The sequence below is a fragment of the Anomaloglossus baeobatrachus genome, chromosome 3 (assembly GCF_048569485.1).
Source record: "Anomaloglossus baeobatrachus isolate aAnoBae1 chromosome 3, aAnoBae1.hap1, whole genome shotgun sequence".
Taxonomy (NCBI): domain Eukaryota; kingdom Metazoa; phylum Chordata; class Amphibia; order Anura; family Aromobatidae; genus Anomaloglossus; species Anomaloglossus baeobatrachus.
Genome location: NC_134355.1, coordinates 452,028,059 through 452,051,910, shown reverse-complemented (window position 1 = coordinate 452,051,910; position 23,852 = coordinate 452,028,059). Strand labels below are relative to the sequence as shown.

Here is a 23,852-nt window from a genome sequence, read left to right as displayed (position 1 = left end):
GTAGAAAACAAGAGACTCTTCAACAAACTGTGGACAGACTAGCACAAGATGCTACAGCTCACACACAACGTAGAAAACAAGAGACACTTCAACAAACTGTGGACAGACAAGCACAAGATGCCACAGCTCATAAACAACGTCGCCTACAAGAGACACCACAACAAACTGCTGCAAGACAAGCTCAGGATGCAGAAGCCCACAGCCAACAACGGAGACAGGAATCCCCACCTTCCAAACTAAAAAGACAACAACATGATCGCCTAATTCATCACAAAAGAATGCTCTACCATCTCAGCCAAACTCAACACAATATTCAACTTTTTACAGCCAGCAGAACACATAATAAAAATACAATTATTCAGCATTACTGTGGAAAGATGAATTCACTCTGCTCCAAATGCAACTCGCACAATTTTACCGATGAAAAACCAGCAGACAATCTGTTCACTCAATGCTGCCAAAAAGGGAAAATTCAGTTGCCCATACCTCAATACTCAGATCTGTTAGAGCAATTGATGAAAGGAAGTCATCCACACAGTAAAAATTTTATGGACAATATCCGAAGCATCAACAGTTCACATGCATTTGCTTCATTTGGAGCCAATATTGCACCGCCGCCAGGATTTGGCCCGTATTGTTTTAAAATTCATGGTCAAATTTACCACCGCACAGGGACACTTCATCCAGAAATGGGCCAAACTCCAAAATATGCTCAATTATACATCTTGGATCCAAATGAAGCAACAGAACAACGGCTGACTGTGCACGAAAACAAAAAGTGTAATACTGAAATGATGCATCAAATTGCACAACTTTTACAACAAATCAACCCATTTGCAGCTGCATATCGCATGCTAAAAGACGTAGAAGCCGAAGAAGAACAGAAGGCTATCACATATGGAACTTCAATGCCTTCTATTGTCATGGCCATTAAACAAGAACGTGGACAAGATCCACGGCGATACAACAAACCACGCATTAGTGAGGTCGCAGTAGTTTTCCAAAATGATGATGGAGAGCCTCCTTTTAACAGGGATATATTAGTTCATCTTCACCCAGACAAAAACAACCCTTTACTTCCTAAAACACAGCGGATTAGCATTTTACACAGCAACCTTGATGCTCTTCTATATCCGCTTTTCTTTCCAAGAGGTGATCAAGGCTGGCATGAAAACCTACAACAACAAGGTACTACTAGAAGAATAACACAACTGCAATACTACAGTTTTCAACTCTCTGTCCGCAATCAGTTTAATCCAATTTTAAACAGTGGAAAACTAACACAACAGTACTTAGTAGATGCATATGTTAAAATAGAAGCTAATCGCCTGAATTACATAAGACAAAATCAAAAAATCCTCAAAGTAGAAGACTACTGTGTTCTTCAAGAACATTTGCAACAAAAATCAATTGAAAAGGGAATACCTATTGGCAAAACAGTTATTCTACCATCGTCATTTGAAGGAAGCCCCCGCAACATGCAACAACGTTATCATGATGCAATGGCAATAGTCACTAAGTATCGAAAACCATACATTTTTGTTACCATGACCTGTAATCCCAAATGGGTTGAAATCACCGAGCATCTGGAACCATGGCAACACGTAGAACATAGGCCTGACTTAGTTGCACGCATATTTCGGCTAAAACTAAAAAGCCTTTTACAAGACATCAAAAATGGCCTGTTTGGAACAGTCATAGCAATGGTTCATGTCATCGAGTTTCAAAAAAGAGGTCTACCACATGCACATATTCTCCTTATCTTAGACACCAATTCTAAGATTCACACTGAGGAAGACATCGACAACATAGCATGGGCTGAGATTCCTAACCAACAACAATATCCAGAGCTCTATGACATTGTAGTGTCTCATATGGTTCATGGTCCATGTGGAGTTCTTAATCCAGCAAGTCCATGCATGCAAAATGGAAAATGTACTAAAAAATTTCCAAAGGACTTAAAACAGCACACTGTTAAAGATTTAGATGGCTACCCATCATACCGACAACAAGATATTGAGAACATTGTTCACAAAAATAAACATATCAATAACTCATGGATAGTCCCATACAATCCATACCTACTAAAACGCTACAACTGTCACATCAACGTGGAAATCTGTGGTTCATTCAAAAGTGTAAAATATCTTTTTAAGTACATCTACAAAGGCCATGACAAAGCTAATGTCGAAATCCAACAGAAAACTCTGAACCATGATGAAGCTTCAACTTTTGTAGACTCAAGATATGTCAGTGCTCCCGAAGCTGCGTGGCGAATATTTGCCTTTCCAATGCATTCACAGTCCCATGCCATTATACGATTAGCTATTCATTTACCACATCAACAACAACTTTATTTTTTTGAAGATGCTCAAGTCGAAGATGTGTCCAAAACTTTAACCACAACCTCAACATTACTAGAATGGTTTTTGCTAAACCAACGAGATGAAAATGCAAGGCAATATTTGTATCGAGAGATTCCAGAGCATTATGTTTGGAAAAAAACTTGGAATCCAAGACTACGTGGAGTAAGCACAATAATTGGACGCATGTATACTGTTAGTCTCAAAGATCAAGAAAGATATTGCCTTCGCCTCTTACTACTGCATGTCAGAGGAGCTACCAGTTATAACCATTTAAAAACCGTTCATGGAGTATTACATGATACATTTAAAGCTGCAGCTTTGGCTTTGGGACTTCTATTTGATGATACAGTTTGGAAACTTACTTTACAAGACGCAGTAACCCTACATATGCCTAAGCAACTTCGTGAATTGTTTGCCTACATCTGCGTGTTTGGCCCCCCTACAAACCCTGATCAACTTTGGACACTTTTCAAAGAAAATCTAATTGAAGATTACTGCTTACATCTTCACAACCAAACTGGTCATTGTTGCAAATGTGAAGCTTACGCCATGCAAGATGTCCAAAATATTTTATTACTACATGGAAAAACTTATGCTGACTTTAATTTGCCACACCCTGAAATACAACTTCCACAAGCTCCGCAGTATAATGAATCTTCAGAATTATTGTTAGCAACAGAGCTGAGAATCTCCTTAAATGAACAACAACAAATTGCATATGACACCATTTTAACTGCCATTCTTAACCAAGGAAATGCTAACCCTAAATGTTTCTTTATTGACGGTCCCGGAGGAAGCGGCAAAACATACCTTTATGATGTTTTAATACATCATGTTAGAGGGTTGGGAAAAAAAGTGTTGACATCTGCTACAACAGGTATTGCAGCAAATCTATTAAACGAAGGTCGCACTATGCATTCACTATTTGGCATCCCAGTTCCAGTCAATGAAATATCCGTTTCACGAATCAAACAAGACACAGTAGCAGGAAAACTTTTACAAAATGCAAGTCTTTTAATAATTGACGAATGCACTATGGCCTCAAAATATGCTTTGACCTTAATTGACAGACTTCTACGTGAAGTAATGACCACAAAGGTAGCAGAAAAAAATGTAATTCCATTTGGTGGAAAAGTGTTTGTTATTGGGGGAGATTTTCGACAATGCCTTCCAGTTATACCAAGTGGAACAAGAACAGATATTATTGAGTCCAGCTTAAAAATGTGAGAACTTTGGAAAAACTTTACCAAACTCCAACTAATTAACAACATGCGATCTACTGATCCAGATTACAGCCAATGGCTTCTGAAACTTGGTAACGGTGAACTTACCAATCAATATAACCTTGGAGAAGACATTATAGAAATACCTGCAGACATGTTATGTAAAGACTGCATTGTAACTGCGGTTTTTGGACAACGTTTTAACATTGATATTAACGACAAAAACAATGTTAACAAAGCCTCTTCCTATGCAATTCTCTGTGCCAAAAATGAAGACGTTACTCTACTAAATTCCCGTGTAATGGATCGCATGCCAGGTGAATATAAGTTGTACAAAAGTGATGATTCAATCGATGTAGATAATGAAGATGAACGTGAACATTATCCCGTTGAATTTTTAAACAGTGTAACACCATCAGGAATGCCATCCCACATACTTAAACTTAAAATTGGAACCATTGTTATGTTGCTCCGGAATCTAAATACCAAACAAGGACTATGTAATGGAACGCGCCTTATTGTGACTGGAATGTATTCACACCTTATTCAAGCAAGAGTCATCACTGGATCAGCTAAAGAAAAGGAAGTGTTAATTCCACGCATTGATATATGTCCTTCAGACACTCGCCTTCCATTTAAACTTCGCCGTCGTCAGTTTCCCCTAAAACCTGCATTTGCCATGACAATAAACAAGTCACAAGGCCAAACTCTACAACGTGTTGGCATATATCTACCTGAACCAGTTTTTGGCCATGGACAACTGTACATTGCGTTTTCAAGAGTGACAATGAGATGCAACGTCAAAGTACAAGTTCTTGACACCCCTTTACAAGGAAAGTTACTTAAAGAGAGTGAAAAGATCTTTACACAAAATGTGGTGTATAAAAATATTTTTAATTAACTTTACACTGTTCATAACCTTCTTTCATTACAAGCCATGGACATCATTAAACATTAGACTCATCTATTAAAACTGTTCATATTAATCACCGATCATAAAAATATTTAACATGAACTAAATAAGCAGGAATGTTTCCACAACCTCTTTCCATAGTACCCACTTACCTCATTGTTCCCCTGCTTTCTCCCCTAATAAAATATTCTTACCCCTCTCATCCCTCCCATCCTTTCATTTTCCTCTCATACAAAAAAAATTGTAAGCATTTATATTATATGAAATATATGTATTGAAAGTTTGAAACCAATTCATTATCTTATAAATTATTGAAAATAAAATTGTTTGTTCTATTTGTCATTCTTAAACCAATAAACTATTTTAAGAATACTAAATTAAAACTAACCCATCCAAACCATTTATTACATTATTATTCAATCTGCTAACCAACATACACATTTTAGACTACCCGATGCGTTAGAATCGGGCCACCTTCTAGTATATATATATATATATTTTTTTTTTTTTCATTAATATCGGTAAAATTGAGGCACCACCATGATTCAGCTCGACTTTAATATTTCTCCAACTACTTTAGTTTTGGTTATTCTTTGCTCTCATTATATGAAACCTTGAAGGTCACCCATACATTTATAACATAGAACACTTTGTGCCCAGTGTGAAGACAATGGGGGTCAGTGGGTACTCTTGTCTGCTAGCCTGGCCGCCTTTAGAAAGACCGCATGGACCAGGGCTAATCCCAACTGAACGCCCAAACTCCTTACCCATGAGGAGAACACTATACAGACAACACAGAGTGCAGGAACCACAATAATTAGATTTTATTGGTTCCTCAACAGTCAAAGCACATTACATAAAACCATGCAAATCACACGATATAACAGGCAACAGAATCTCACCCTTCCGCTCGCTCACCAGAGATTAGAATATTCATGCCTTCGGAGCTTTAAGGGCCACATACCTCAAACCAGCAGCACCCTGCTTTTGGCAGTCTCCCACAGGGAACAGGATAATGACAAGCGTAGGAAGCTTCACAAGCATGGCAAAGTCTGTAGCCAGGTAACCGAATCGTCCCAACCTGGGTTTCTTCCAGCCGAATCCTAGAATCCTCGCTGGTGCTCCTCCACAATATTTTCCAGTTTTTGATCTCCTAGCCGGCCCTGAAGTGCCTAGGTTAGGTAAAGGACTTTGAACCGGGAGCGAAATGCCTAGATTGAAGCCACGTAGCAAAGAACACCCTGGTGACTTAAGCAGTCACTTTTTAGATCTCCTGGGTACTCATCCCAGGGTATTGTGATTGTACTGGAATAATGGAATAAGACTATGCTGGAATTGGTGGCATTCCAATCTGCATAGTTAATTCTCCTGTAGCATTCTCCTCTGAGTGAGGTAGACAGAGAGGCTGAGGAGATTTACATTAAATTAGCAATACACAACCTGAGACAATGGAAGGCTCCGATGAAACAATGACTTAAAAAACACAAGTTGCCGCAAAGGATCGCCCAAATCATGTGATCTGTAAAATTTGTCGGCAATCTATAAGTAGAGGCCAAAACCTCACCAGTTTGACAACTTCTTCCATTAATTGTCAGATGAATAACAAGCATATGTCCCAGTGGGAACCTCACCATGCTGCAATGCGGCCTAGCGGAGTGGGCCCTCCACCGCCTGCCCCTTCCAGTGCATCCGCACGCTCTTCATCTTCTATGACTGTGGGGACAGCTGTCAGACCTGTTCTTCCACGCAGACCTTCCACCACTTTAACCACAACTCTGTGTGTGACCGGGTGCATTTCACCACCGATACTTGGACCAGTAAGCATGGACAGGGGCGTTACATGTTGCTGACTGGGAACTGGGTAACTATGGTGAGAGATGGAGATGGGTCTGCTGAACAAGTCATGCCGTCCCCACGACTTGTGCGTCAATCCTCTGTATGTAGAAGTTCCTCCACTGCTTCTGCCTCCTCAACCTCGTCTGGGTCCTCCACCTCCCCCCCAAGCCTGCCTGGTCAGGCCACAAGCGTTGCAACTGCGCACAAGGAATCCTGCACACCTCCTTACTATTCTGGCAGCAGAGCTCAACGGCATCAGGCGGTCTTTACCTTGAAATGTCTTGGAAATAAGAGTCACACAGCGGAAAAGTTGTGGTCAGCTCTGCAGTCCGAGTTTCGTAAATGGTTGTCTCCACTCAACCTGCAGCCAGGGAAGGCCGTGTGCGACAATGCCCTTCGCCGGGGTAAGGTGACACACGTGCCTTGTATGCCTCACGTGTTGAACCTTGTTGTCCAGCAATTTACTTCTGGCTAAATTAAAAACATTAACCCCTGACAGACATTGAACAGGACTATATTTTCACAACCAGTATCTCTGCATACCTTTGAAAAGGTAATTTATAAACTTCACATATCATATGCTGATTAGCTCCCAAGAGTCCACTGGGCATGTACAGATCATGAGAGCTAAGCCAGCTCCTCTTCCTCCTTTGCAACACCTATCTTTCAAAAAAGTGTCCCATGTTTGCCATGGATAAAGCAGTGACCAGTGAGGAAACTGATGATCTGGAAGTGACCACGATTGGTGCATGTGGGGAACAAAGTTCATTCCTCTTCCAAACACAAGCAAAATAAAGTGTGCATGTTTTGGACATGTTTCAATAAAAATGTGAAGAATGTAGAGGTTGTCATCCATACTTAATGAAGAGGGGACAGTTAATTTCTAAATTAATGTGTAAGGGTCCATTGTAGCTTTAATAATGACTATTTTAAAGGCATGCAAGATATGAAGAAATACGTATTAAAGGTAATTCAGCAGGTTTCTTCTACTTTATGTAACAGCAGCATTAGGCAAAGAGATCTTGAATCTAACGATGTATCACTTAGATTACTGGCTGCAGCCGTTCTGACACAATCAGATTTTTTTAGATTTAGTCATGTAGCAGAGCTGAAAGAGCTGTCCTGCCCACACCAGGTTCTCAATAGACATTGTCAATGACAGTGAGGGGTTAATTACAGCAGGTAGAGTGTTGGACTGTCGTGCATGTGACATCGTAGTCAGAGCAATGATAAGGGTCCTGCTGATTAAATAACCATATAAAATAATATATAATATTTATAAATAAACAACAGATAAGAGCTTGACAAGACAGGCATTCCTGAATTCTGTGTTTTAACCCATGCAGCATGCTGCCTTCAGATTACATAGCAAAAACCTGCCGACAGAGCCACTATAACAGATGGTTATTTTCAAACCAGAAAGCATGATGACAGAATTGCTTTAAAAACTCATATCCTGTAATTGTTTCATTATCCTTTAAATGAAATAGTGGCAGTAGAAATTTTGAAATTTGACTTGTTTTTAATTCTTAATTGTATATCTTATTATGTCCAGTCTCCCTTATAAATGATATATAGAAGAAAGTTTGTTATTCCCATCAATTAAAATGTAATTTCTTTCATTTAGCTTATGATGATACACCTTTTTTACAAAATATATGGCACTAAGAAAGTTTTTATGCTCATTTTAAAAGTTAAGATATTTTCTATTTTACGATATCTATCAAACATAATTTTGTTCACATATTTCCAAGCCAGCTAATCTCCTCATACTTGGGCAAAAAGACTTAAGGCTACTTTACATGCTGCGACATCGCTAGCGATCTCATTAGCAATGTGAAATTCTAGATCGCAAGTGTGATCTTTTGAGATCGCACATGCGTAAAATGACCTATGTGCGATCTGAAAAGATTGCACTTGCGATCTAGAATTTCACATCGCTAATGAGATTGCTAGCGATGTCGCAGCATGTAAAGTAGCCTTTAGGCCCCATTCACCCAAAGCCATCTTTTCTGATGAGATATGTACAAATTAAATTGTATGTATATTTTTTCATGTGCAGTTTGTGTTTTCCTCTGATGATCACTAGCATTATGGGATTGTTAATCTGCACATGGGTAATGATATATAATTATAATTGATACTCCTTTGATCCTTTTTTCTTTACATGTCTTTGTTCCTATACTGCTCTTTATCTTTTAACTTCTAGCCTGGTACCTTGATGTTTGTACAACCCTAGAGACATCCAGTTATTACATATACTCTCAATTACCTCCGTCTCATCCTGTGGTGTCCTCCCTGTTAGCGACCATGCTGCGGGTGCGCGCGCGTCTCCCTGGATGACGCGTCCCTGGGACCGGCGGCGCGCCCAGCAGTGTGATATGCTGGTGGCGGGGTTGATGTGCTCAGGCTTTGCCATGGCGCACCTCCCCTGCCTGGTCGAATGCTGGGATAGGCCGCGTGGTTTCCGGGGTGACACGTCTCCGACACCACGTGTCTGTTCCTGACTGGCCATGGGGCGGGACTTCCGGGAATGTCAGGACACTTTCTATACTGTTCATGACTTCAGTATTCCCCCCCCTCCACCCTCCGCACCGTTGTAACAACAGCTAGCTCATCGCTATTTGTGTACCAATCTGTCATCTGGCGCTTCGGCTGATATATTTAGTCCTTTGCCGATATGTGCCCTTTTCACTTATTTTGACCCTTTACACGAACCATATGGTTGCACGACATGGGTCCATTATGGACCACCTTCTGGGTGGTTACTCCGGAACTATTGTACTTCTTATTCGCCCCTCACTCAGCAAGCACCCTATCATGTGAGGAGTGGGCGTCATTATTATTTGTACTATGCCTTTTCTCCTGGTGGTGAAATCTACACCTAACGGTAATTACAATTAATGGTGAGGCTACTTATACCTACTGGGATTGTCTTGCCATTAGGGTCCTACTCCTTGAGAAAGCAACAGTACCTCCACGAAACGCGCGTTGGTGGTGATCCTGCATCTTTTATGGGTATTTTGTACTGATGTTGTGACTAAGCCTGGGTTCCTCTGTGACTGCACCTGCACCTTAGGTAACTATTGAACCCCTTTTGTCCTTGTATGGCTATACTGATGACCCTGTTCAGCCATGTGCATTTGCACTTTATTAGGTTTTTTGGCAGATCTTTCTAACGTTTCCACAATTTCTGCCTCTTTTCCTCTTTTCTCCTTATCCTTTATCTCAATCCTCAACTTTGATGTTTATTCCATTTTCCACTTACCAGTATTTTTGGATTGAGTAGAGGTTAATGGGACTCTTATACCAACTAATAATTATCTGCCCACTATACATCATGTACTCCCCCTTTATTCTATGGTAGATTTTATCTTGTGATATTGTGTCATGTTGTGAGTGATCTTCTTAAATAAAAACCTTGTATTTTGCACAATTACTCGCTTTCCTCCTTGTCTTAAGTTGAATCTTGAGTAGTGCAGACACGGATTCAGCTTATTTACGCTGATACCGTGTCCACCCCTATGGCTCATATATTGAGGATTTTTCTCATTTTATGGCAGAGTGGCCTGATGGAAGCTTCTCCTCAGTGCAAGACATATGAAAGCCCACATAGAGTTTGCAAAAAAACACATGAAGGACTCCCAGACTATGAGAAATAAGATTCTCTGTTCTGATGAGATGAAGATAGAATTTTTTTGGTGATAATTCTAAGTGATATGTGTGGAGAAAACCAGGTACTACTCATTCCCAATACAATCGCAACAGTGAAACATAGTGGTGGCAGCATCATGCTACGGGGTGTTTTTCAGCTACGGGAACAGGATGACTGGTTGCAATTGAAGGAAAGATGAATGCGGCCAAGTACAGAGATATCCTGGAAGAAAACCTCTTCCAGATTGCAATGGACCTCAGATTTGGCCGAAGGTTCATCTTCCAACAAGACAATGACCCTAAGCACACAGCTAAAATAACAAAGGAGTGGCTTCAGACAACTCTGTGACCATTCTTGACTGGCCCAGCCAGAGACCTGACCTAAACCCAATTGAGCATCTCTGGAGAGACATGAAAATGGCTGTCCACCAATGTTGACCATCCAACCTGACAGAACTGGAGAGGATCTGCAAGGAAGAATGGCAGAGGATCCCCAAATCCAAGTGTGAAAAACTTGTTGCATTATTCCCAAGAGGATTCATGCTGTACTAGCTCAAAAGGGTACCATCATGGGAATGTAGCCTTAGGGGAGAATACCTTTGATACCTAAGACTGGCCTTCTGTTGTTGTATAATGATTAATATTTCACCCCTTCACCCCAGCTGATTTATTTTTGTTTTTTGTTTTTTTTACTCCCCTGTAAACAGTTACAGCTGTAACTTTTTTATTTTTCCATCAATCTTGCCATATATGGCCTTGTTTTTTGCAGGACAAGTTGTACTTTTAAATGAATCCAGACATTTTACCAAAACATGCATTGAAAAACAGCAAAAAAATTCCAAGTGCAGAAAAATTGCAAAAACGTGCGAATGCATGATTGTTTTGGGGATTTTTTTTCACACTGTTCACTCTATGGTAAAACTAATGAGTAGTTGTGATGCATCAGGTTGCTTTGAGTTCGTAAACACCAAACTTGTATAGGTTTATTTTTATCTAAAGGGTTAAAAAAATGTAGAAGTTTGTCCAAAAAAGTGGTGCACTTTTTGTGCCATTTTCTGCAACCTGTAACTTTCTCATTTTTCAGGCTATGTGGCTCAGTGATGGCTTATTTTTTGCATTTCAAACTGACATTTTTAACGGTACTATTTTTGTGCAGATGATACTTTTCGATTGCATGTTATTGCATCTTGCGCAAAATTTGTGACAACTAAAAAAACATAATTTTGCCGTTTGGAATTTTTTTTGGCAATACGCCAACTAATAAAGTTAATTGATTTTATATTTTGCTAGATCAGGCTCAGATCAGAAGAAATGATTGTCTTCTGTAACAGCCAGCGCTCAGCTGGCTGAAGCAGGAAGTGAGTCATAATACAGAGACGTATCTGGGGGGAGGCTGGTGGGGCATTTGCCCCGGGCGCAGCTGTCAGGGGGGCGCTGTCGGGCTGCCTGATGCTGCACTGTGAAAGTCTCCCCGGGGGCTGTGTTTGCCGCTCTGCAGTGGGAGCCGCTATTCTCTGAGCGCAGCTGTCGCGCTGACAGCCGCACTCATAGAAACTAGAGCGCGCGGCTCCCACTGCTCAATTGTCCTTATCTGTCAGACGCGAGGACAATTGGAGCGGTGATGCCGGTGCTAACTTCCGGGTCGGAGTGACAGTTGTAACGTGATCAGGTCAGCTGATCACACTGCTTACCCTGAAGTCAGGGCCGCAGCGCAGAGTCGGCAGAGAGCGCTGTTAAGTGTTCCACTGTGGAGCTGAAGACATGGAGGAGGAACATTATGGGGTGAGGGGGGAGGTATCTATGCACACGGAATGGGGGGACAGAGGGTGGGGAGAGGGAACTATCAGTGGACACATTATGAGGGGATAGAGGTTGGGGAGGGGGCAGTATCTAGAGACAGTATGGAGGAGAGAGGATGAGAAGGGAGCAGTATCTATAGACAAAGTAGGGGTGAGAGGAAACTATCAGTATGGTGGGAAGAGAGGATGGGGAGGAGGAAGCATCTTTGGACACAGTATGGTGGGAAGAGAGGATGGGGTGGGGGAAGCATCTTTGGACACAGTGTGGGGAGAGAAATGATGAGGGGTGATGTATGGGGAGGGACAAGATGCGGGGTGATGTATGGGGAGAGGGAGGATGCGGGGTGATGGATGGGGAGAGGGAGGATGCGGGGTGATGTATGAGGAGAGGGAGGATGCGGGGTGATGTATGGGGAGAGGGAGGATGCGGGGTGATGTACGGGGAGAGGAAGGATGCGGGGTGATGTATGGGGAGAGAAATCATGAGAGGTGATGTATGGGGAGAGACAGGATGCGGGGCGATGTATGGGAAAAGGGAGGATGCGGGTTAGGGTGATTTATAGGGAGAAGGAGGATGCAGGTTAGGGTGATGTATGGGGAGAGGGAGGATGAGAGGTGATTTATGGGGAGAGGGAGGGTGAGGGGTGATGTATGGGGAGAGGGAAGGTGAGGGGTTATATATGGGGAGAGGCAGGGTGAGGGGTGATGTATGGGGAGAGGGAGGGGGAGGGGTGATGTATGGGGAGAGGGAGGGGGAGGGCTGATGTATAGGGAGAGGGATAGTGAGGGGTGATGTATGGGGAGAGGGAAGGTGAGGGGTTATATATGGGGAGAGGCAGGGTGAGGGGTGATGTATGGGGAGAGGGAGGGGGAGGGGTGATATATGGCGAGAGGTAGGGGGAGGGGTGATGTATGGGGAGAGGAGGGGTGGAGGTGATATATGGGGAGAGGGAGGGTGGGGATGATGTATGGCGAGAGGGAGAGTGAGGGGTGATGTATGGGGAGAGAGAGGGGTGACGTATACAGACATGGTATGGGGAGCAAATGGGAAAGAAATTTTGATGACACAGAATAAAGAGTGACATGGTATGAGAAGCAAGTGGGCAGGATAGGTAGTGAGGTGGAAAAGTATATGGAAACGCAGGAGGTAGTAAGGAGACAGTAAGGGATGAGAAAAATGTGGGGGGCACAGACTAGAGACTGGGTAGTGGAGGGACGTGGTATGGAGAGGGGGCAGAATTGGAGGACAGTGTGAGGCCATAGCAAGGAGGGGGTGGGATGAGAGGGCACAGTATAAAGACTGGGCAGTATAGGGTGATACAGTGAGAGGACAGTGTGAAGAGTAGTTTGGAAAGGAGAGGGCAGTGTGTGGGGCATGTACCATAAGAGGTACAGTGTGGGGTCATATTTCGTGCAGAGAACACAATTAGGGGTCATTATTTATTCTGGAGCACAGTGTAGGGCAGATATTTTTAAATAGAAGTATTCTAATCATTCTGCTATTTTCAGGGGCATCGTGTCGGGATGTGCTGCAGAAGACAGTAGAAGATGAAAATCTGCAGAGACGAGATGTGAATGTGAAAGTCATCATGGCGTCAGGACAAGGTGAAGAATAGAAAGAAACGACTCATAGTTACATAGTTACTTAGGTTGAAAAAAGACCTAGGTCCATCTAGTTCAACCTTCCTCCACCAGTTCTACATTTAGTCACTAAGTCATTTATAACCAACAATGTTTTGTGTACTGAGGAAATCATCCAGCCCTTTTTTAAAAGCTGTTATAGTATCTGCCATTACTACCTCTTGTCGTAGTGTATTCCACAGTCTGACCGCTCTAACTGTAAAGAACCCTTTCCTATTTAGGTGTCGGAATCGCTTTTCTTCCACTCGCAGTGAGTGCCCCCTGGTCCTTAGTACTGTCTTTGGAAGAAATAAGTCATGTGCCAGTCCTTTATATTGACCACACATGTATTTATACATATAAATGAGATCTCCTCTGAGACGTCTTTTTTCTAAGCTAAACATATCTAACTTTTTCAACCTGTCATCATATGGGGGGCCTTCCATTCCTTGTAGTAGTCTAGTTGCCCGCCTTTGAACTGCCTCTAACTTCTGAATGTCCTTTTTAAAATGTGGAGCCCAAAACTGGATCCCGTATTCCAGATGTGGCCTTACAAGTGATTTATAGAGGGGTAACAATACGTTGGGATAACGGGATCTAATCTCTCTTTTTATACACCCTAAAATCTTGTTTGCTTTAGCAGCTGCTGCTTGACATTGAGTGCTGACTCAGAGGCAAATTTATCTATAAGGTACCTGAATGTAAATGTTTATTTGTGATACTATGTCCCATCATTAGGCCTTGGTCCCACTTGCACATTGCTTCTGATGTGAGAGCAATAGGACCCCCACTGATCAGCTGTTTTTGGTGCAGGTGTCCGGAAATGCTTATTTTTGGATCTGCTTCGTCCTCTGATAGTGTCTGTGGCCTGGTACTGCACATCCGCCTCATTGATTTTAATAGGAGGCTGCTGCCACTATCAGAAGATGGAGCACATCCAGAACTGCGCACTTCCGGCCACCTGCCACCACCGGTAAGGCACCTAGAACAGGTGGTCGGCGGGGGTGCCAGGTGCCGGATCCCAACCAATCAGACATTGGTGACCTATCCTAAGGAAAGGCCTTCAGTGTTAAAGTAGTGGACAATCTCTTTAATAAAATCTTGTGCCATCTGACAAGTTAAGAGTAACTACTATGTTTTTATTTATGTTGTTGGGAGCATTAAAGGAGTTGTCCAAGTTTGTGATGAGTCTGCAGTCACTCTGTGTGTCAATCTATGTGACTGCAGACTTCTGAATTCTCACAGTGTGCACACTGCACGCTGTCAGGATTCTCTGGTGCCGGTGTTGACAGTGGGAAGTTACGAAGCTGCAAGTATGAGATTTACATAGATGTGGTCACGTGCTGAACAGACATGCTCAATGAAAATGATTTGACTGGGTCTGGACACATCAAACCAGAATGTGGCCAGAAGTATACAAATCTCATACTTGTGCTCACATGATCATCCATTCTCCTCACTGGCACCAGAGAGTCCTAAAAGTGTGCAGAGCATGAGTTGTAAGAATTCAGAAACCTGAAGTCACGAATAGAGTCATTGCAGATTTTCATCACTAATCTGGACAACCCCTTTAATTACAAAATTAAGTAATGTAGTATCCTCAGTTCTAACAGCGTGTAGTTTACCCACTGTCACAATTCAGCTCTGCTCGCTGCTCACCACATGGCCACCCCACTCATATGTGATTTTCATACTTGCATGTGACAATTAGCTTTTCTTCATACGTTTCTCATTGAACATTGAGAGAATTATTAAGAGAAGCTCGTTACCACATGACTGTAAGTGTGCAAATCACATATGAGTGACTGGTCACATGACGACCACCCAAATTGCATGGTGGGGGGGGCGCCAAACTGAATTCTTGCCCCGGGTGCTGGAAAGCCTAGATACACCTTTGCATAATACCACAGGGATCATCACATGACCCTGTTTTACCATGGCAACCATCAGCTCCAATGGCAGCTGGTAAAGTGTATGTTGCCAGCTCCAGGCATTTAAATCAAGATTTTGACAATGGGATTTCAGGGTTTAACAGGCGCAAGTTGATTGCAGATCCACCTGCGCCTGCAAGGCACATACTGTATGTCTGCTGTTCAAATCAGCTGCCGTGTGGAGATCGCCGCATGCTCACCGCAGCAGCTGTTGGTGACCCCTTCATGATTTAAGACATACGGGTATGTCCTCATTTGTGAAGATGTTAAAAAAGTCAGCTCTCACTAATTTCTACAAGTTAAGATCATGCACACTTATCTGTCTGCATTGGTAAAACAATCAATGTATTTACCAATGCAAGATATCAAAAAAAAGGCTTCATATACATTTGCATTTGGGAGTTCCAAAACATGAGTTATTGGAAAAGTACAATTTTTCAGCATGTCATAAAAGCTGCAGACTGCCACAGAATACACTGTGTGCAGAATTATTAGGCAAATTAGTATTTTGATCATATGATACTTTTTATTCATGCTGTCCTACTCCAAGCTGTATAGGCTTGAGAGCCAACTACCAATTAAGCAAATCAGGTGATGTGCATCTCAGAAATGTTTATTTCTAAATTTTGTGCAGTTATATTGGTTTACCTGGTGAAAATAAACAAGTGAGGTGGAAATATATTTGGTTTTTATTAAGTTGCCTAATAATTCTGCACAGTAATAGTTACCTGCACAAACAGATATCCTCCTAAGATAGCCAAATCTTAAAAAAAAAACACTCCAACTTCCAGAAATATTAAGCTTTGATATTTATGAGTCTTTTGGGTTGATTGAGAACATAGTTGTTGATCAATAATAAAAAAACCCCTCTAAAATACAATTTGCCTAATAATTATTCTCTGGAGGGATGGTGGATGGCACGGTGAAGGTGCTGTGGGCAGGTAGGGACCCGGTGCGGACAGTGTACTCACTCAGGCGCTGCAGATGTTAGTGCGGCCAATAAGCAGACTCTGACACAGGAGTAAACCAAGTCTCTGGGTATCACTGCCGCTTTGGGGAGCCCATCCGGGTGTCCATCCACACTGGGATTGCTTAGTGGTCCGAAGCCTGCCTCCATGCACAATTGTTTAGATTTTCCTAGGTGACCCGTCGGCCTGAAGCTGTCAGGGTACCACTCCCTATAGTTAGTGGAGCTGTGCTCTCGATGGCTGACACTTGGGATTTCAGTGGGGTACAGAAGCTGGAAACCCTATCCCCCTCATTGTGTTGATGCTTTCAATCTATGAGCTCTTGGGGAAAGTTGATAAAGAGACTATCCTCCACAGGTTAATTATCAGGTTGTGTTAAGCTACTCCCCGATCTAGGGTCCTGTACCCTGCCGTGCTCGGTACCGGTTTGATTCCTGGACATTCTGGTGTTGACCGTTCTCCAAAACTAAGTCTGTTACACCTCCTCCAATACCCTGCAACCGGGTCTTGGACTCCTCTGGTCCCAGACCAGTCTGCAACCCAACCTCAGTTGCTTACTCTTTGAGGGCTACTCTAAGACTGACTAATTCTCTCCCACCAGTCTGCCTAACCTCTAGGTGGGTGGCCCTATTCCAGCTAGACCGCACACTGGTGTGCCTGACAGGGTGTGGTGTGAGGTGTGGTTAGGATTTGAGTGCTGGTGGAAGCAATACCAGTGTGTAGGAACCCAGAACCATGGATGGTGGGTTCTGCTTGATAAGAAACGAGAGTGCAGTTCCCTGGGACACCCTGATAGAGTCAGGGGCGTCACATTTGTGTTAAATGGCTGTCACACAGATGACAATCACGTACACATGGATGGCCACATAAATGGTCAAAACAGAATGTGCCACACCTTTGAATTTATTGTGCGCATGTGTGAAGGGGGCCTTAGGAAGTTCCTGCATGCAGTGGATTGGATCTTTTTCTTTTACAGGTATCTATAAAGTGGGTCGAGTAGGTAGCATAGGTGTAAATGAGTTCATCACTAGGACAAACAAATGAATTTGTATTGAACATTTCTACTAGTTTTATTGTAGGCTGACACATACACAGAATCTTTTCATATCACTAGAAATGGGTTTTAAAGGGATCATGTTATGTCTGGTTAAAAGAAAAAAGTTTTGGTACCACGTTAGGCAGTTGAAAAATGATTTATTGCTCTCAGTGAGAAACAAAATTATAATCTTGTAGCTCTGATACCTTTTAATTACCTTTTAATAATTACCTTTTATTTTATTTTAGTTAGCCATTAAAAGGTATCAGAACTACAAGATTATAATTTTGTTTCTCTCACTGAGAACAATCAATCATGTAATGTCTGATAACGCTATTAACATTCATATATTTGGTTAATCTGCAGGATAACATCCTTATGAAGGTACTCGGCCATTGTACTGCAAGTGTACAGTGCCTTGCGAAAGTATTCGGCTCCCTTGAATTTTCAACCTTTTCCCACATTTCAGGCTTCAAACATAAAGATCAAAATATTAATGTTATGGTGAAGAATCAACAACAAGTGGGACACAATTGTGAAGTTGAGCGATATTTATTGCTTATTTTAAACTTTTTAAAAAAACAAAGAACTGAAAAGTGGTGAATGCAACATTATTCGTCCCCTTTAAGTTCATACTTTGTAGCGCCACCTTTTGCTGTGATTATAGCTGCAAGTCGCTTGGTGTATGTGTCTATCAGTTTTGCACATTGAGAGACTGAAATTCTTGCCCATTTTTCCTTTGCAAATAGCTCGAGCTGAGTGAGGTTGGATGGAGAGCGTTTGTGAACAGCAGATTTCAGCTCTTTCTACAGATTCTCGATTGGATTCAGGTCTGATTTTTGACTTAGCCATTCTAACACCTAGATACATTTATTTGTGAGCCATTCCATTGAGATTTTGCTTTATGTTTGGGATCATTGTCTTGTTGGAAGACAAATCTCTGTCCCAGCCTCAGGTCTTTTGCAGACTCCAACAGGTTTTCTTCAAGAATGGTCCTATATTTGGCTCCATCCATCTTCCCATCAATTTTAACCATCTTCTCTGTCCCTGCTGAAGAAAAGTAGGCCCAAATCATGATGCTGCCACCACCATGTTTGACAGTGGGGATGGTGTGTTCAGGATGATGAGCTGTGTTGCTTTTACGCCAAACCTATTGTTTGTCATTGTGCCCAAATAGTTCCATTTTGGTTTCATCTGACCAGAGCACCTTATTCCACATGTTTGGTGTGTCTCCCAGGTGGCTTGTGGCAAACTTTAAATGACACTTTTTATGGATATCTTTGAGAAATGGCTTTCTCCTTGCCACTCTTCCATAAAAGCCAAATTTGTGTAATGTACGACTGATTGTTGTCCTATGGACAGACTCTTCAACCTCAGCTGTAGATCTCTGCAGTTCATCCAGAGTGATCATGGGCCTCTTGGCTGCATCTCTGATCAGTCTTCTCCTTGTTTCAGATGAAAATTTGGATGGACGGCCGGGTCTTGGTAGATTTGCAGTGGTATGATACTCCTTCCATTTAAATATGATCGCTTGCACAGTGCTCCTTGGGATGTTTAAAGCTTTGGAAATCTTTTTGCAACCTGTCCGCAACAGTATCATGGACCTGCCTGTTGTGTTCCTTGGTCTTCATGATGCTATCTGCGCTTTAAACAGAACACTGAGACTATCACAGAGAAGGTGCATTTATAAGGAGATTTGATTACACACAGATGGCTTATATTTATCATCATCAGTCATTTAGGACAACATTGGATCATTCAGAGATCCTCAATGAACTTCTGGAGGGTGTTTGCTGCACTAAAAGTAAAGGGGACAAATAATATTGCACGCTCCACTTTTCAGTTATTTTTTTTTTTAAAAAGTTTAAAATAAGCAATAAATTTCACAATTGTGTCCCATTTGTTGATTCTTCACCATAACATTAAATTTTTTATCTTTATGTTTGAAGCCTGAAATGTGGGAAAAGGTTGAAAAATTCAAGGGAACCAAATACTTTCACAAGGCACTGTATGTAGCACAAGGAAAAAAATGAACTTTATTCCTCCCATGAGCTGCAGGCATGCCTGTAGCAATTACTGTCACAACCAGGGACGTAACGAACGCAGTCACAGAGATCGCCTGCCAGCTCCAGCCTCTGATTCAGATGGATATTTGTCCAAGGCACACATCCAGCTGAAATACATTGCATCACAGAGACCCATCGGTTCCCCACGATGTGATGTGCCGGCTGCCGATTAAGACCATGAATATTCATTGTTACCCACACACAATCCTGGGCATGGGGAGCAAAGAATATGTTGACAGCTGCCGGTGCTGTAAGTGGCCGCGTATGACACTGACATCATGTGCTGCGCCACTTACACGCTGATCACTTGCCGGCATGCTAGCATCACAGGAGCACAGGGCAGGTGAGTAAAATAATTTATTTGTTTTTTTTGCTGTGTGCGGTGTGGTGGGGGCTATATACCAGGATGGAAGGCTATATACAAGGATGAGAGGGCTATATACCAGGATGGAGGGCTATATACCAGGATGAGGTGGCTATATACCAGGATGGAGGGCTATATAAAAGGATGAGGGGGCATATATAGCATGATTTTGATTATATACCAGGATGAGCGGCTTATATAGCATGATGGGGGCTATATACCAGGATGAGGGGGCTATATACCAGGATAAGGGGGCCCTATACAAGGATGAGGGTGCTATATACAAGGATTGAGGGCTAAATACCAGGCTGAAGAGCTTTATATCAGGATGGAGGGCTATCCACTAGGATGAGGGGGCTATATAGCATGATGGGGCTATCTACCAGGATGGAGGGCTATATACCAGGATGAAGGGGCTATATAGCATGATGGGGGCTATATACCAGGATAATGGGGCTATATACCAGGATGGAGGGCTATATACCAGAATGGATGGCTATATACCAGGATGAGGGGGCTATATGTCGCGGGCGGGGAGGACGTCATCTCTGCTGTGCTCTCGCTAACGCTCAGGTCCAGCGCTGCTGCGGCTGCTTGGTGGCTCGAGCGGTGGGCCGAATCCGGGGACTCGAGTGGCACTCCTCGCCTGTGAGTAAAAGGGGTGGTTGGTTTGGGGGATTTAGTCCGTGACGCCACCCACGGGTCGTGGTGAAGATGAACACCACCGCTGCTGGTTACGGGGATCCCGGGAGCGATGGTAGGGAGCAGCTGGGATGTTGTTTTCCCCCTCCGTGGGTAGGGGTCCGTAGTCCCAGGGCCCGATGATGCGAAGGGGAGGCAGGGTCGGTGAGGTGCAGGGTTGCAGGGACAGCGGGGGCGCGGTGCCGGATGGCACGGGTGTACTCACTCAGCAAGAAAGGTACAAAGTCCTCGGTAAACCAAACGGCTGGATGGATGGGTCCCGCAGCCGGCTGCAGTGTCTCTCCCCGGACAGATGATGGCGGCTGTCTTTCCCTGCACCTTGATGTTCTCTTTCTGACTACTATGGATTCCCAACGGTAGTCCGCTCCCCGGTGTATGGGTACCGGAGGAGCCCGTTTGCCCGCAGATGCTGGCCCTTGGGTCTCTAGCCTTAGGCGGTAGCTGTATACGCTCACGGTGTGGGCTGTTGCCTTCAATTAGGACTTTTGCTGTTGTGAAACCCCTGGGGTTCCAGTCACATTCGGATCTGACTATTGTCGGCGGCTCCAAGCCTGGTCGGGGTCCGATGGCCCTGCCTGTGTGTGCTGGCTTCACTTCGCTCCCCGGTCGGTACCAGCGGGCCTTCACCCATCCCCGGTCCTATGGTTCCGCATTGCTCCACCACTCCTGCAGACGGCCACCACCGTCTGCCAACCTTGCTGTCCGGGCCTGGGCCACAAACCCAGACACCCAAGTGCTCACTCCTCTCACTTCAAACTCCAAACTTTATCTGACACTTTTCCTGCCTCCAGGCCTGTGAACTCCTCGGTGGGTGGAGCCAACCGCTTGACTCCACCCCACCTGGTGTGGACATCAGACACTGGAGGGAGGCAACAAGGATTTTTGTTTGGCTGATGTCCCTGTCTAGTGGGGGTGGGGGGGTGTTTGTATGTTATCTGTGACGACCTGGCTATATACTAGGATGAGGGAGTTACATACCAGGTTGGGGGGCTATATACCTGGTTGAGGGGGCTATATACCAGGATGGGGGACATATTTACTAGGATGGGGGACATATTTACCAGGAAGTGGCCCAGGATGAGGGAAAATTAGTACAGTATTGGGGAAATTACTACACCATGGAGGGGGAAATTTGTATGTCTTTATAAGATTTAGAATGCTACAATGTCCCATACATCTGACAAAAATATGGGGGGACCCATGCTCAAATTCTGCATCAGGGCTCATCAGACTCTAGTTACACCACTGGTCACCACTCACAGCAATAGAGGTTGGCAGCTCTAAGTTATACCCTGCAGTAACTCACAAACAGCTCCACAATGCATCACTGCAAAGCCGGCATCAATCAGTGCTTGGCGTACATAGTGCGGTGGCTGTAAGTGCTGTGAGTGGTGATTGTCATTGCACCGGGCACACCTACATGACTGAAAGCTAGATTCTCCCTGGAGAAAAGATCATTTATTCCCCACAGCCGCACTTTCAGTACAAGGGCTGGGCATCTTCGTAAGGATATTAACCTGCCCATTAACCCCTGTATCTGCAGGTTAAGGCTGAGTTCACACATCCAGTACTGTTCACACATCCAGTTCTGTTAGAGCAGATCCGGCAGAGATCGGTTGGCAAAAATATTGTGCAAAAACATCTTTTTTGTCCTTTGTTAAATAGCTTTTTTCTGAAGCATCCTTTTTTTTTTTTTTTTTTAACTTGGAGTCTATGGAGAAAGGATCTATTAACTGATTGCTATTAAGCAATCCATTAAACTTGCATTTGTAATGGATCCATTTTTTTCTTACAGGATCCGTTTGAAATGGCAGATAAATAGCAGTACATTAACGGATCCGTTTATCCATAGACTTCCATGTAAAAAAAAAAAAACCAGATCCGGTAGAAATCAGTTTTTTAACAACAGACAAAAAAGTTGTGCTTGCAGAACTTTTTTTCCAACGGATCTCTGCAGGATCTCTTTTTACCGATCAATACTGTACATGTGAACTCAGCCTAATATTGTAATCGGACATAACCGATTCCCTTTACTTGCATGTCACAGCTCTCATTTGGCATAGTTAATGACAGTATATTTCACATTATTCAGTCTCTTGAAACATGTTTACTCGCTTTTACCCTGTCTTTTGAAAACCTTTCCTTTAATGTATATACACATTGCTTACTTTATGATACATAGTAAAAAAAAACCCCAATAAATAATTAAGAATCCAAAGTTTTAAACTATACCATTGCTATTACTTCAAATACAGATAGCTGGCAGGAAAGACAGGCTCAGTCTGTATATATGAAAGTGTTTTCAGAAAAGTTCAAAACCAAGTTGGCTTAATTTCTTGTAATAATATATACCATTGCAATTATCTTTCCTAAATGTGAATCCTGGATAAGGTGGGAACTCCAGGAGCCTTTTTAATTACCATTCTGTGTTCTGATCAAAGAACAGCACTTCGACCACTACCAAGAATTGTGCTTGAAGATGACAGCCAACGTCTGCATTTCTTGAGATGGGAAATCCATTATCAAATATTAATGATGTAAACATTAAAGAGCTGTCAAATTAGATCACGGAGAAAAAGTTACGTTTTCTGTAGTGGAAATGTTGTAGAACTAGCAGGATTTACAAAGAACTAAACTTTAAAAATGCAGTTATCTGGCAAAGTTTGACTGCGAATAACTTGAGGTCTTAATATTTCCAGTCAGACGGTTGTAGGGAACAGAGTGGTATATACTGTATATAGATTTTTATTTTTTATTTTTAACGAGTCATCTAGTTCTAATCCGGGAAAATAAAAACTTATTTGAGAAATAGACTAATTGTTAGTATATATCTGACTAATGACTGGGTTGTCAAATTGCAATAATATGCCTAGTTACTAATTGAAAAGGAAAAAATAGATAAATACTAGCTGTACTACCCGGCTTCGCCCGGGTTAATAACTGCTGTTAACAAAATAGAATGTATTAACAAAAATGTATTCTGCACACAAAAACCACAAAACAAATAGATAGAAATGTAATTATTAAAAAGAAAAAACTAAGCTAATAGAAGCATTTCACAACATATATTTCAACACCACAGATATTCCACACAGATTTAACTAAATTGGCCAAATAATGCATCATAGGACCTGTGAGTTTCTGCTACTCGTTGCAAACTATTGTTCCTGTTCTGGAGCACAATGTCACGGCTTTGAAAATCATTACCTACAATCAAGATGGCTACCTCATCAAATGTGGGAGCATTGAAACGTCGCTGATGTTCACCTTGTGGTGTTTTTTCAACTCGAATGACAACCTTGTAATCGTCATTTGGCATGCATTCAAGTGCAGTCTTGAAAGTTGAACATATGGATTGTTAGAGTGAAGGAACT

General features: G+C 42.6%; 1 protein-coding gene across 1 annotated transcript in view; it reads left to right on the top strand.

Annotated features, from left to right (window-relative positions):
* The first annotated feature begins 278 nt into the window (after positions 1-278).
* LOC142297268 (uncharacterized) overlaps positions 279-23,852 on the top strand; it is a 56,797-nt gene continuing 33,223 nt past the window's right edge. The window contains 1 exon segment of the mRNA XM_075341523.1: positions 279-4,440. Coding sequence (XP_075197638.1) covers positions 279-4,440 — 4,162 coding nt within the window.